At 40.8% G+C, this 14,712-nt stretch overlaps 1 protein-coding gene across 1 annotated transcript in view; it reads left to right on the forward strand.

Moving 5' to 3' along the window:
- The window catches only part of ENPP2 (ectonucleotide pyrophosphatase/phosphodiesterase 2), a 55,394-nt gene extending 41,097 nt beyond the window's left edge, over nucleotides 1-14,297 (forward strand). The window contains exons 17-25 of the mRNA XM_010186113.1: nucleotides 35-122; nucleotides 1,050-1,222; nucleotides 1,511-1,559; nucleotides 4,068-4,204; nucleotides 4,658-4,793; nucleotides 6,005-6,082; nucleotides 8,556-8,688; nucleotides 9,292-9,448; nucleotides 13,686-14,297. Coding sequence (XP_010184415.1) covers nucleotides 35-122; nucleotides 1,050-1,222; nucleotides 1,511-1,559; nucleotides 4,068-4,204; nucleotides 4,658-4,793; nucleotides 6,005-6,082; nucleotides 8,556-8,688; nucleotides 9,292-9,448; nucleotides 13,686-13,856 — 1,122 coding nt within the window. The 3' untranslated portion in view covers nucleotides 13,857-14,297. The remainder of the gene's footprint in view (nucleotides 1-34; nucleotides 123-1,049; nucleotides 1,223-1,510; nucleotides 1,560-4,067; nucleotides 4,205-4,657; nucleotides 4,794-6,004; nucleotides 6,083-8,555; nucleotides 8,689-9,291; nucleotides 9,449-13,685) is intronic.
- Nucleotides 14,298-14,712: the final 415 nt, after the last annotated feature.

Here is a 14,712-nt window from a genome sequence, read left to right on the forward strand (position 1 = left end):
GCTCTTTTGTATTCTCTCTCTCTCTTTTTTCAAGACTGTCTTTATAGGTTATGGTCCTACCTTCAAATACAAAACCAAAGTACCTCCTTTTGAAAACATTGAACTTTACAACGTCATGTGTGGTAAGCTATCTGCTTGAGAAATTGCAAGAGAAACACCCTGTCTTAGCTAACAGGGTTTCACTTAGGCACTCATGAGATCATGTCCTGACTCCTTCCCAGTGTTGCTTCCCCAGTCCCTGCTTCCCAAGCACTTGCCTTTAGGCCAGGAAGGCTGAAGGAACCTCTCAGGGGCCTCAGCTTGCTCTGCTCTAGCAACTGGCCAATAAAGGGCATTACCATACCATGTGCAGTATGGTAGAGATCAGACATACACCATTATGGTGCATGGTGTCCATACCTCAGCAGTTTAGGAAGGTGTTTTCTGTTCAGAGACTGCTTCTGCACCTGCATGTCTAACAGAGCAGCTCAAGGGCATCACTTAGTTTTCTATGCCATCTCCTTGTATACTTATGTTTCCTACACTCCCACTGTAGCCATGAAGCAGAATCTGATTATGTATACAGATATTCATTATAATATTTTCTTTAATACTGATTCTCCAGGGTAAAAAAAAATCTTTCTAACTGAAAGTGTAATTCACTTACATAATTTCTCTTTTCAAACATGAAATACCAAAAAGGTAATTTAGTTATCCCTTGCCTCTAAAGCAGATGACTACTAACACTTTTTGCTATGTGGCTGGTGTAAGGTCAACTTATTGACTGTATCTTTGTATTGGAAGCTGCAGTAGTAGTTATAATAAAACTGTTTTCCCATGTCTTGATGCAAATTAATCTTCTTGTCATAAAGGCCACCATACTATTCAGACAGCATTTGCAATTTTATGGTTTGGACAAAAGGTTAGTATTTTTACTACATTAAAAGCATTCATTAACGTGTCATGAGTGTAAACAGTATCACAAAGAAATGTCTTAGCTCAGTAGAGATGCTGCTTGCATACACATTTGCAATCTAGCCATCATTCATTTCTCCTTGGTGTTTTCACAGATCTGCTTGGATTAAAGCCCGCTCCCAATAATGGCACCCATGGAAGCTTAAATCATCTGCTGAGGGCCAATGTTTATAAACCAACTGTGCCAGATGAAGTGGCTAAACCACTTTATCCTGTTGCACTACCTTCTGCATCAGATTTTGATATAGGATGTACATGTGATGATAAGGTAGGTGTTTAGGATCTGTTGATGTTTCCTCTATTATCAGTAGTTGTCTAGTAGAGATACAGCCATTTTATCTGTTTTGAGAGGGTTTGATCTGCAAGACTTTCCCAGAATCTTCCTGTGAAGTGTTTGTGCCCTTCTGGAAAGATTATGGCTTTCTGTAAAACAGGAAACAAAAAAAATCATCCATGTTTTATAGCACTAGTTTTGTTTCACTACATGCCTAGTAAAACAAGATGTCAGAATGCCACAGTGATCCTAATCTCGTTCCTTTTTTCTGTTCTTGAAAAGAACAAGTTGGATGAACTCAACAGGCGCTTTCATGTCAAGGGAACAGAAGGTAAGAGCCTGGAGTCTCAGTTAATAAAAGCTATTTTGGGGTTTTTTTTGCAAGTTAGTTTGTATCATTGATGCCAGACAAACTTCTGCTTTGGTTTAGTTAGTGTGTAGTAAACTGTCTTTTTGAGTAACTGTCAAAATAGCACACAGACATACATGAGATATGTGGGCAAGATTAAGTGCTGCTCATGTGAGGAAGTGCACATTATTTTTTGCTGTAAGAAGGACTAAAGTATCACTCAAAATAATAAGAGTTTTAGCTCTTCCTTTCTATCACTGTTAGGAGGTTTAATCCCCACTGTGGAAGTGGAGAGATGAGGAAAGGAGAAGGAGCACAAGGCAGTGCTCCACTCAACAGCAAGCAATAAATGGGGTAAAAAACAGACTACATGTGCACACTGTGTTTTACCAAGTGTAGACTTCACTAGGTCATTGTTAGAAAGGATAGTACAGATGCTTTGACAATCCCTGACTAGGTGTTTAATTCTTGGTTTTTAGGGTGCACGTTATCCACTGAACCAAGTGCAGAAGTGTTCTGCTAGTTCAAGGATGCTCAGCTCAATTCTGTTCCTCATCAGTATTCAAGTGCATGTTACTCCCACGAGAAAGCATCCTCTGCTCTCCTGGGTGCTGGTTCCTGTGCCCTCCCCACTGCCAGCCAGTGCTGACTTGTGTGTGGCTGCACTCTGAGCTGCATCAGGGCTATGGTCCAGGGTAAAAACATAGCAGTAGGACTTGGAGGGGAGGGGACGTGAACTGCTTTTCTGACTGAAAGGCACAGCAAAGCAGAGCTTTCTCTCTCACAGCTTTGATCCAGTTCAGCATAACAATTCACAGCATTCCTCTCACCATGACAATTGTCCAAATTAGCAAATTCTGAAGCTTTTAGTTTAGACGTGGACTTTTGAGATACTTCAAATTGTATTGCCCAGGTGACTAAGGAGATTTTTTTTTTTTTTAAATTTCCTTGTGAAGCTACTTCTTCAGTTTTTCTGTTGTGAACAAGCAATGTAGCCTATCTTTTAGTTTCTTCTTCTTTTCTTTGTGAGTTAAATTGCCTTTCTGCAGCTTTCACCTTGTTAAACTGATTTTTCTGGTTACTTAAGAGCTACTTCCTGCTGTGGCAATTTCTGCCGTCAGGAAAAAAAACACACTCACCACTGTATTCCTAGATATCTCAACATTTTTATTTTGGTTTAAGGTTTTGATGCTTCTTCACTTCAGTAGTACAAAAGTAGTGGGTTTGATGTACTTTAAGATATAAGCATTTAAACCAATTTCACTTGCTTGTTTCTAGGTTGTCTATTAAGTAGAATGAAGTGCCCCTTATTTAAATGGCAAGCAGTTCTGCTACGTGCAAGTTATTTTGTTATATTTTATGATAGGCTGTAACACCTGCTACGGATCTTCTGCTGTTTACTTGATAATTCCTTTCTCCTGCATAGTGAATAAGGTCTTCCTTCAGCCTCCTCCAGGTTAAACAACCCCAGTTCCCTCAGCTGTTCCTCATAAGACTCGTGCTTCAGACCCCTTTAAGTTGAAGTTTATCATCTTTGTCCTTAGATAAGACTTTTCCTACTTTTCTTTCTTGTGTCCTACAAAAATATCCTCTATTTGGACTCAAACACTAACGAAACACACCCTTTTCTTTTGGGTTAAAAGCCTACCTGTGAACAGTGTTAGGCTGCTTTCCTTGTTTCTATGTTTTGATTTCCAAAAGCAAGCCAAGCCTGTTTGCCAAATGATTGTCAAAAGCAATGAACCGTGCAGCACAGTGCAAGATAAGCCAGGAAATTTATTTTTCTTCTATCTCTTTCAATAATGTTTTTGTCTTTTTATAAGCAAGTTTGTCAGAGGAATCTAATGACATTTAACCATAATGTATCACCAAGACAGAAGAAAAACAAGTTTTGCAGAGTTGGAGGTGTCTTTTCATACCCAAAGTTAGGAAAACTGTTTGTTTGTTTGTTTGTTTTCTTTGATATTACTGACCAAAAAACACCATATCAGTCTTCAGAACATTATCTGTACCAGCCAAGTGGAAAAAAATACTCATTAGTGAGTGAGCACTCTTGCCTCCCATTTGCAAGGAGCTTTACGAAAAACATAGGATGGAGAGGAAGTCTGGAAAAGAGCTGAAGGAGTGATCGAATAGGGCCTGATTTAAAGCTACCAAAAAAGTCCTTAACACCTCATGTGTGACTGAAATGTGGACACAGACTCTCTTGTGTTTGGAGAAACATCCTCCTCCGTGCTATGACCCCATCAAGCTTTCAAATGCAGAAGGGACTTTTAACTTCAAAGTGGGTTGTGAGCCTGGAATGGGGATCCCAACCAAAAGCACCGAAGAACAGCTGCTCTCTCTGTTAAAAGATTTCTTTAGCAGTTATTCAGGGTCACTATCGCATTAAGGATCACTGTGAAATCAGCATGTGTTGGAAAGCAAGCCCCTTTTTTCATCTTAAAGGCTTTCAGTAATAAATGCAAATGTAATTTCTCTGATCTGTAGATAAGCATCTCCTGTATGGGCGCCCCGCAGTACTGTACCGCACAAAATACAATATCTTGCATCACCATGACTTTGAAAGTGGCTACAGCGAAACATTTCTGATGCCTCTCTGGACATCCTACACTATTTCCAAACAGGTCAGTGCTGTCTTTGCTCTACCTTTATTCTTGAAGTCCTAAAATACCCTTTCCCCAAGTAGAGTTTCTCAACAGAAATTATGTCAAATACCATTGAAAACAATGCCAAAACCCCTTTTTTCCTTCAGAAGAAAAGAGTCTCAAGGCAGAAGGGCTGTACATTTATGTTCCTGTTTTCATTTTCTTTCTAAGTTTTGCTCAATGGGGGTTTGTTTTATTATGATACCATAATCAGCAACTTCATTTGAATTTTTTCCCATGATGACTTCTGCTATCTGAAGAAGGGACTCTGCAGCAACTACAGGAGTAGGACTTGGTTGTACAGCTGGGTGGTTTATTTTACTCCACACAAGGCCTTCCATCTAATCTGTTAACTATATGAAATTGTTTGCTTTTGGCTATAAAAGCTGGATTTACCTTTCTTGTCATTTCTGTGTCTGTTCCTCAATGCAGGCGGAGGTATCGGGTGTCCCAGAGCACCTGGCCGGCTGCGTGAGGCCCGACCTCCGCATTTCTCCAGGGAACAGCCAGAGCTGTGCAGCCTACAGAGGCGACAAACAGCTCTCCTATGGCTTCCTTTTCCCTCCCCGTAAGTTCAGATAGCTTTTTAATACCTAGAGGTTTTGTAACTTTCTTTTTTGTTAGGGAAAACTTTAGGTATTAAAAACTTCCCATTGGATATAAACAGACTAAGAGGTTTTTTTGAGATTGTTGGGAAAGAATATAGGTAGGAATGGTTTAATTTCCCCCCCCTCTGAGGTGACTTCTGTCTCTGTGATGTCTTCTCCTCAAAGGAGCTGCTTCTGCACTGGTGTCACGTATAGGGCTAAATAGGATGAATGCGTTATTCTTGCTGCACTTGCTGAGGACCAAGGGCCCAATGGCACAAGCTGCCATCACATCGCGGCTGTGGTCCCTCAACTCCAAAAGAGATGCTCCAAACTGGTGCCAGTCTTCATGCACCAAAATTGAAGTGTCCCAGTTTAGTTAATAAAAATAAAGGTGAATGGAGAATTGTACGAAGTAGAAATACAAGCTAGAAGACAATCTTCAAAAGCTGGCCCTTTAAAGTCTGTGGACAGATACCAGCTTCTATGAACTGGGAATCTACCAGAATTTTTAAGTTTGAATTAAAACAGCAGAAAGATAAGAATATATTTAATTTATAAATCCATATTAGATGCTTGCGTAGTGTAAAAATTTCTACCATCGTATAGAGCCAGTGCTAGTAGAAAACCTGTGTAAATAAGTGTCCTGGTTTCTCCTGTTGCAGTTACATTGGTTTAGTCTCAGAGCAATGATCATCTGGGATCAGTAAATGTTCAAGGGACACCACTGTCTCACAGCTGTGAACTTCATTGCTCTGCCTTCTTCGCTCAGTGGCTGAAATATTTCACAGTGGTTTTCTGATATGAAATTACTGGTGCAGAGGCTTGCTCAGAATAAGAAGATAATCCCACACTCCTCTCCCTGGAAGTTGAGTGCCTCTTTGGTAAAAGCCTACAGAGCAACTCTTTGAACTTTGAGACTGCGTATGAACTATATATGAGATTTATATGAGCTATAAAAATATTTTGAACTGGTTGACAGTTGAAGCAAAGATAAAATCCTTACTTTTCATGTCCAGCTGTCACATTAAAGAATAATATTGTGCATATAATGTGTACTTCTGCATATAGCATTCAGATTGCTGTTTAGAGGACAGTATTCCCTTTGGTTGATTTCTGAAGCAATTTTTCAAAATGTTTGTGTTCCTTGAGTTTCATATTATTAATATTTTTTCTGGTTTATTGTTTTCAGAATTAAGTTCTTCTGCAGAAGCAAAATATGATGCTTTTCTAATAACAAATATCATTCCAATGTATCCTGCCTTCAAAAGTAAGTGCCCTTTCCATTGCTTTACTTCTCTTTCCCAAAATTTTTCTTTAATGATATGAATGTTGGACTATAGAATGAATTGATGAGAGAAGTTTGGAACATAAAGTTCAGTTACCTGTAGCCAGTAAATAATACATGTGGGCACCTGTGTAGTTCTAGGTATGGGCAGGCAAAATACAACAAGAAAGATTTAAGCTTTAAGAAAGGTTTATTTTCCTTGGTGCTGGGCTAAGAGAAGAGCATAGACTTACTGTAGTTCAGCAGTTTTACTTCATGCCACAATAAGTCAGTCTGTGCAAGAAAACTCAGATTTTCTTGTCTGTAGCCCAAGCTGAAGCAGATCGTACTTGGGCATCATGGTGTTTTCAACCGGAGCCACCTGGGAGCGTACACCAGCCTGGGAGTGTGCACTCATTATGTTGTTGTAGTTCAGGGACAAGTGATTCTTTTTTATTTTCTATTCATGCCCTTAGAGGGAGACTAAACATATTTATTACCTATAGAGGAAAAATGAGGAGGAAACCAATTTATGGAAAACGAAGAATGACTTAAACCTGGCTGAAAATTGCAGCGCCACAGGGATACAGTATTAACGTTTCTTTTGTCTGCACATCCCTTTTCTCTCTAGTTTTGCCAAGAGGTAGGAAAACCATCAGACTATTCTGGTGGCATTTTTGGCTTGGCAGGGATTGAGAAGCCTTGGAAGAATCTCAAAAGCCTGTTCTTGTGAGATTTCCAGTGCAGATTTTAGGCCAGAGAGGTTTGGATAAACATCAAAGCTTATGGGAGGCTTTTTCTTTTTAACCAGAAAAGAATGTTTTTAACTGAAAAACCCCTGAGTAGGAACAAGTGGTGAAGTTTGCTGGAATTTGAGCAAAGGCACTTAACTGATTATAGAGTGCAAAATTATTGGAGATTTCCCACTCTTAAATCACTTCATAAAAATGCTCTTTATGCTAATGTTAGTCTAAGCAAATTAGCCGAGATGATAATCACAGGCCAACAACCCACCACCAGCAGCTCATTTTGTTTAGTTGCCTTCCTCTTCATCAAAAATGGGTGCAGGATTCCCTAAGAAGAAATGCTGCAACTAACATAATTCCTGGGGAGTTATGAACCACTACGTGTGTGCAGGTGGCAACGCAGAGAGTGATCAATGTAGAGAGATCATGATATGGACATTTTTCCATGAGAAGGAAAATATGAGGTGGCACTTTTATGCTGAGCTGGCTTTGGTGGCAGTGCTGGCTGCAGAGGCCCCCTTCCCTGCTCCGTTTTTTTAATTCACTGTCCCATCCCCGCAGGCAGTAGTTCTGTATCCATCTTTTCTGTAGCCAGTCTGGCTCTTGCACTTTGGTGCAAGATGATGCTCCAGGGCTGGCCCGGCCCGGCCGTGTCACTGGTGTTGCTATCTGTGTGGCTGCAGTGGGGAACTGATTCAGCTGGAAAACTTGGTGGGGGGAGGAAAGCTTTTCTTTTGGGGCTATTTTTATCGTTAAGGCTGGTGCCCTGGAGGAGCAAGCAGCTGGAGGAGTGGTGGTGCCAAGTGATTACCACAGCTGAGGTTGTTGTTAGACCATAGCTCTCCATTAGCCGGAGCAGGGAGTTCATGTGGCACTGAGCAGTCCTAGGTCAAGGCGTACTGGGGAACTTGCTGAGGCTGGCATTGCTGTCAGTGCCAGGGAACCATGGACTGAACAATCTGAACTGGCAAGACAAAAGTTTAACTTTTACAAGCCTGAGATGTTTTGTTTACACACACTCATGTTAATGTTAGAATAAAAAGAGGGAGGGGAAAGAAGAAAAAGAATGATGTAACTGGAGATTCCAGTGTTTCCTGGCTCTGCAAGCATCTTAACTTGTTAAGGTTGAGGAGGGTGTGCTGGGAGAGTGTCATGCTCTCCCCAATAGCTGCTGCAATGAGATGTCACGCCATATTTTGGTCCATCATTGATGGCACCTAATTTGAAAGTTAGACATTTCGTATCCAAGGAGAATTTGCCTTTCTTTTAAAATGTGTGGGTTTTTCTTTTAATCACGGTGCTGTTTCCTTTCTAGAATTAAAAACGACAGCACCATTCCCTGTAACTAAGATAAGAAAGACAAAGGAAGTGTTTACAGGCACATCAAAAGCACGTGAATAGCAGTTTCTGCTGCTTGAAGGAACAGCAAGCTCTCTGTGCAATGCCTATGGCAATGCCAGCCTGGGAGTGGTACCGTGCATTTCCTTTATCACTGGCTGGGGACAAAAAAATCAGCGGAGAACAAAGAAGCCTGAATAGGCTTTATTGACCAAACTGAATGAAGCTGCAGTAAATCTGTAATGCTTAGTCTTTCATTTTCCCTATCATCGTGTGAATGATGTTCACTGGATTTTTATTTTCAGTAAAAAAAAAAAAAAGTTTATAATCATGACATGTTTTGACTTATCCACATTTTGGTGTGTTCTATTTATTTATTTATTTTTCCACAGAGGTATGGAACTATTTTCAAAGGGTTTTGGTGAAGAGATATGCCACTGAACGAAATGGAGTCAATGTTATAAGTGGACCAATCTTTGACTATGACTATGATGGTTTACATGACACACCTGACAAAATAAAACAGTAAGTGTTTGTCATTAAATTGATTTGCTGTTGCTTCTCTTAGTCTTTATCTTAAACAATTCATCATCTGCAGATATTCAATTTTTGGAAGAAGATATAATTTTCTAGCTATTTCTAAAATTATTGTTCAAGACTGAATGCCCCTATAGGTAGGACAGTGGTAAAAATAAGGAAATGGCAATTCAGCAGGTAAGTGTTCACCTTGACTTCGAAATTAAGTGTTCATTCATCCTTGAGATGACACTGAATTCTGTTCCAAATACTCTATTTTATCTAAAATTCTCTAAAGCTTAAGAGTTCACAGCTGGATACCAGAGCAAACCACAGCAGTGCTATTGAGTTAGATACTCAAGTCCTTCCTTAATTCAGTAATGCTTTCTATGTCCCTGAAGAAGCCTTTCAACACTGGCATGTGGTATTTCTATAGCATAGTATCAAAACACGAGCTAATTGAATGCTTATTTTCAGACAGTGTTTAGGAATCAAACACATCTCAACAACGTACATGTGTCCTCCCGCACAGGGGAGGAAAGACCATGCTGTTTGTGTGACCTTTCAAGCAGCTTTATCCTTTATGAGTAAATGTTTCCTTTATTCCCCCAGGTTTGTGGAAGGCAGCGCCATCCCTGTTCCTACTCACTACTATGCCATCATAACCAGCTGCTTAGATTTCACTCAGCCAGCCGACAAGTGTGATGGACCACTCTCTGTTCTCTCATACATCCTTCCCCACCGGCCTGACAATGATGAAAGCTGCAATGTAAGTTCTGCTGCACTACTGTAGCCTCATGGTATACATGTGACACTCCATGACAGTGCGATACTGGTGCTTGCTAATGTCTTGAATGAAAGCACAGGGTAGGACTATCTTAAGTGTCACATTCAACTCATCAGACAAAAGCACTCCTCCTTGATATAAGAGAAAATACGGAACTATTACTGCATTTAAAATTGTCTGGAAGAGTGACATACAGTAAGCTGGCAGTAAACAACTTGTGGGCTTCTATGTTTTGGCAGACACTGTCAGCGTAACCTCAGAGTAGATTGGGGGGAGGCCGTGCACGTAGATGTATTGTGCTGGCAGCCAGTCTGATGTTTTTATTGAGGCCTGTTTCCATATGCAGGTACAACATAGGCTGTCTGCTATGGCAGTCTGAGTGCATCAGACAGTATGATTACATCCAACCCACACAGTAATAAAACTATATGCTAAAACCTGCTGAGGGCTGAGTGCCAGCTCTTGCTGTTTCTAGAATGTGTCTTGATTCAAAGGAAAAGTCTGGATTCTCATTACCAGAGGTGATCAGATGCCCTCCTGGTTCCTTTCCTATCTTCCTTTAGGATGCCAGATCCTATAGCATTAGAACCTCGGTGAAGTTCAGCAGCTTCAGTCTGGTCAGCAGCGCAGAATGTAACAAGCACACTCGGCAGCTAATCATGTGGTGGGAGGGCAGCCGGGTCCCCACGGACTCTGGCGCTGTGCAAGGACAGCAGTCCTCCCAGGCAGCTGTATTTAGACTTGTCCTTCCGCCTGAACTTGTTCTCCCATTACACAGCTGTGTGGATTCCTGCACACAGACGCTTCACTATAGGCTGCCAGGAGACCGTTTCCTGAATGAACGCATTAACGTTATGAATTTTGTATTGGCACAAAAAGTGAAGGCTCCTGTTCCAGCTACAGGCAGAAATAGTCATTCTGACTCTGTACACAATTCACCTGGAACACTGTCTCTTTCTCATTCATCAAACATCTCCTGCTTTCAGATCCCTCTTTTTGAAACCACGCTTTTGGAGCAGTATCTCTCTCTCTTGAGCAGGTTTGGCTTCCCCCTGTTTAGACTCTTAACTGCTCTGGTCAGAGATGTCTTCCACCAGAAGGCTCAGAAAGTCCGCTGTATACTTCATTTTGGTTTTTTCTCTGGACTGCTTTCCTCTGAATCAAGAGCCAGTTGGTGATCTGGAAGTTACTAATCTGGCAGTTATTAGTGTCCCTGTCCTTGTGTCACTGCCTATATGTAATTTTATGACAAAGTCAATTTCTTCATCCCTATATTGCGTGTCATGGTCTCCTTAAACTTCTGAAATAATTTTTTATGAATTGTTTAGAATAATGGCCTCTTTTACTCTTTGATTTCTTATATTCCAACTCAGGCTTCTTTTCTCTGTAAATCATGCTACTTATGGTGTATTTATTTACAGTTCTGGAAGGAACGTCAGTGCTACTACAAGGTCATTATCAGACATTAGTCTATGCTTTTTCCATTGCAAAGAACCACTCCAAAAATACTTAACTGTAGCTGTTGAATGAAAATACAGTCAGGCAAAATTTTGCCATTCAGATACAGCCTCAGTCTTACTTTTGCACATGGTGTTCCACCTGATGTGTTCAAAGAAGTGATTGTGTAAAACCTCATATGCTTCATGGATTAAATGTATGGGATAAGATAAGAATTTTTCCTTAACCTCTTCACAGCTTTCTTTTAACATCTGAAGAAATACTAGCTTTCCCCCACTCTGCTCATTGCACACACTTTCTCTCTCTTCACATGGCCGTTGGAGAACACCACTACTCTTCTCATTTGAATTTGTTCCATTTTCAAACTGTGTTTATTCACAGTGAGATTATACCCATTTATTCTTGTGTCAACATTTTTCTATGGCCTAAATAGCCCTTCACTGGGCTTCTTTTGGGATTTACCCTAGCAATGATTTATGATGATTCTCAAGGCATATACTTCTCTCTATTCATGGGAGACCCAGGATCTTTTTTGCTCTTCCTGTTAGAGAGGATGAGCATTTTAGTAGCTCTCCTATGCATCTCTTCCAGGCTGATTTTTTTTTTCTTTTTCTGAAACATGAATGAGATAAAGATGAGATCTCAAAATGAAAATGGTTTTCTTTCCACTAGACACAACTCCTCTGATACTAGCTAGGATTTGCTTTTTCCATAGGTGTGTTATAATATGGTGGCTCACAGTCACACACAACCAGTACACCCAGGTTCTTCTCTTCTGTCTGCTGTTTCACCTGAGAAGCTCCCAGCTTAGCAGAATTTTTTGTCATCAATGCGGATAAACCAATCTCATACTCTCAGGGACTCCTCCATCTGCGTCTTCCAGTCTGCTATTCCAGTCTTCCTCTATGTTGACAGGGTCTTCCAATTGGGGGAGGTTGTTTTGTTTTGTTTTGTTTTGTTTTGTTTTACTAGCACACTAATGATCTTGGCACAAAAACCATGTATGAAAACATTGCACAAAATCCTTTCCTTTCCAAGACCAAAGCTGGGGGAACCCTACCAGAAACTTCCTCTAGGCCACTCCATTTTAGCAAAACCTCTAAATTTCTCTTTTAATAAGCAAGTTCCTCACCCATCTGTCTATGCTCTGATCATGTGCAGCTTTCTAGCTAATAATTCACTCCAGGGAGATTATTTTGTCCAGAATATATGGTATTTTTCCAGTGGATTTTAGGTTAGCCTCCTAATTGATTGCCTATTTCTTTTAACCTGCATGTTTTCAATTGCCGGTTTTCCTTCTAAGACTCACTGTACTATTGAGATAAAACTAATCAGCACAGATAGAGAACACTATAATTTTCAATGTATAGGCTTCATTTGTCATTCTGCAGTAGTATAATACCATGTTAGCTGATCACTGTGATATGCAAAGGAAAGCCAGTTTGGAGCTGAAAAGCCTCATAACAGACAAGTGCCGACTGGGTCATGGACATTTGCTTTAGAGCAGCCAGCTGTGACCTGGCTGGTACTTTGTGTCCTCTCTGTGCAAGTGATCATGGTTGCCCTCCTCCCTTTGCAGAATGACCCACAGCCTGGTGTGTGGCACATCTACTGTGCTAGGTAGGCTCTGGCATTGCTAAAGCTTAGTCTTGAACGGTGAGAGGATCACTTTGTAGGAGGACCTGGCTAGGACAGTCAGAAATGTTCTCACTTTTAGGAGTAAGCCCAGAAATAGACTTTTATCGGCAAGACTTCCAGGACACATGGGAACCAAATGTCCAGAGGCACAACCCTCCTTTCCCAACTCGCTTCCCTGACAGTGGTGCAGACATACCAGCCTGAGAGGTCAAGGGAGAAAAGTCCTGTTTGCTTTGTCCTTTTCCCACGTCTGCTCCCTGCCCTGCAGTGCCCAGGGCTGGCTGCGAAGCTCATGGGACGTGTTGCTGGGTGCGTTAACACACTCGAACAGTAACTGCCGTGCTTTGCAGGGCTGATTTTCTGACGTGTTAGTGAGTTACATCAGTCTGTGGTGGCTCCAATAAGTGTCGAAGCTGGCACAAGGCACACAGCAGCAGTTCCCTAAGAGAGATCACACCCACGCAACTTAACCCCGATCACTCTGGCATCATCATCTTCCTGGTTTATTTTTTTTTAAATTGGGAAATACTTAGTGAAAGTCTTTTATCTATCAGTGAATGATATGTATGTTCCAATAACAGGATTTTACAGATACCATCATAAACCATAGTACCAATTGTGTAATGAATCACAACGGTCTCCTAATAGTAAAGTGGAGCAATTAAAATAATAATGTGTTAGATGAGATGCTGGTCAGATGAGAATAATGTATAAGCGTATGGTTCAAAGCTACAAAGCCTGGAGTTTGGGCTTTGGAAATACACAACTGATAAATATGGAGCTCTTTTTGTGAGATAAAAAAGTACATAGTGACCAATGGATCTTCTAAAAGCATATGGCTGTACTTCTGAAACACCTGCAACACAGGCCCAGCTTTTCCTAGATGACTGTGGTCATTGTCTCAACCCCACCCTAAAAATGGTCCTAAAATAGAACTGTAGGAATCGTATTTCATATTTCATGTTCATTTCAAATCTGTTTTCTTGGAACTTGGTTATTCTAGTCATTCCTGAATAGAGCACAGAGGTTGTTCAGATGGACTCAATGTTTAGAAAAGTTGTATTTGCTTTTGGAGCTAATTTTTGAAATGGCATGCTATGAATTTATTTTATTTTCATTTCAGAGTTTGGAGGATGAATCAAAGTGGGTTGAAGATCTCCTTAAGATGCACACTGCGCGTGTGCGTGACATTGAACAGCTCACAAGCTTGGACTTCTTCCGAAAGACCAGTCGCAGCTACACAGAAATCCTCTCCCTAAAGACATACCTGCATACATTTGAAAGTGAAATTTAGCTTTCTAACCTTACTCAGTGCATCCTTTTATCAACTGATGTATATTTTTATATTGTTTTTATATTTATTAATTTGAAACCAGGACATTAAAACTATTAGTATTTTAATCCTGTATCAAATCTTAAATATTAAACCCTTGTGTCATTTGTTTTGTTTCTCTAATGTTTAACATAGATATGTCTCTTGGTTTATTTAGTAGCGCTTGTAATACTGCAGCTTGAGTCCTTACTCTGAGCTTTTAAGTGGTGCTGCAGGATTTGATACGTGCATCAAGGAAATATTAATTTCCCATGCTCCTTTACCACACTTGTAGTCCTGTACTGTGTATCCAAATTCTGAACGTGTAAAATTACACTCATTTACTGTTAACTATGTGACAGACATATTTAAACCCTATAGAAAAATAGCATCTTAAATATAATAAACCACACATTCAGTTTTTTTAATGTGTTTTGATTTCCTTTCACAGGCACAATTCAGAGGGACTTTCAGGCAGCTGAGAGCTGCCAGATGTCTCTTACTGGCCAGGCAGAGCCCTTCTCAAGAGCTTAGGTGTGCTGGTAAGAGGACTGCCAGGAGCCCAGGTGCCCTGCCCTGGTGCTTGGCAGTGAGACCATAAAACAGACACCCACAGTCATCATTACTGCTTAGGTTTTGCCATAGGGGCAAAGCTGAGAGAGGAGGTTGGTTGGTGTCATGATCTAGCCGGGGTACCCCACGCTTGAGGCCACCTGACCCTGCTCTGGAGCTGTGGGGAGGGTACGGGGTGAGAACATCTGCTGTCACCAGTCAGGTTGTGTCACATTTCTTCTCCACCTCTGCTGCTCTGGGCTGGTTCCTGGGAGTGACTGTTCCG

This window comes from Mesitornis unicolor, unplaced genomic scaffold (assembly GCF_000695765.1).
Source record: "Mesitornis unicolor isolate BGI_N332 unplaced genomic scaffold, ASM69576v1 scaffold33756, whole genome shotgun sequence".
In the NCBI taxonomy this organism is placed as follows: Eukaryota; Metazoa; Chordata; class Aves; order Mesitornithiformes; family Mesitornithidae; genus Mesitornis; species Mesitornis unicolor.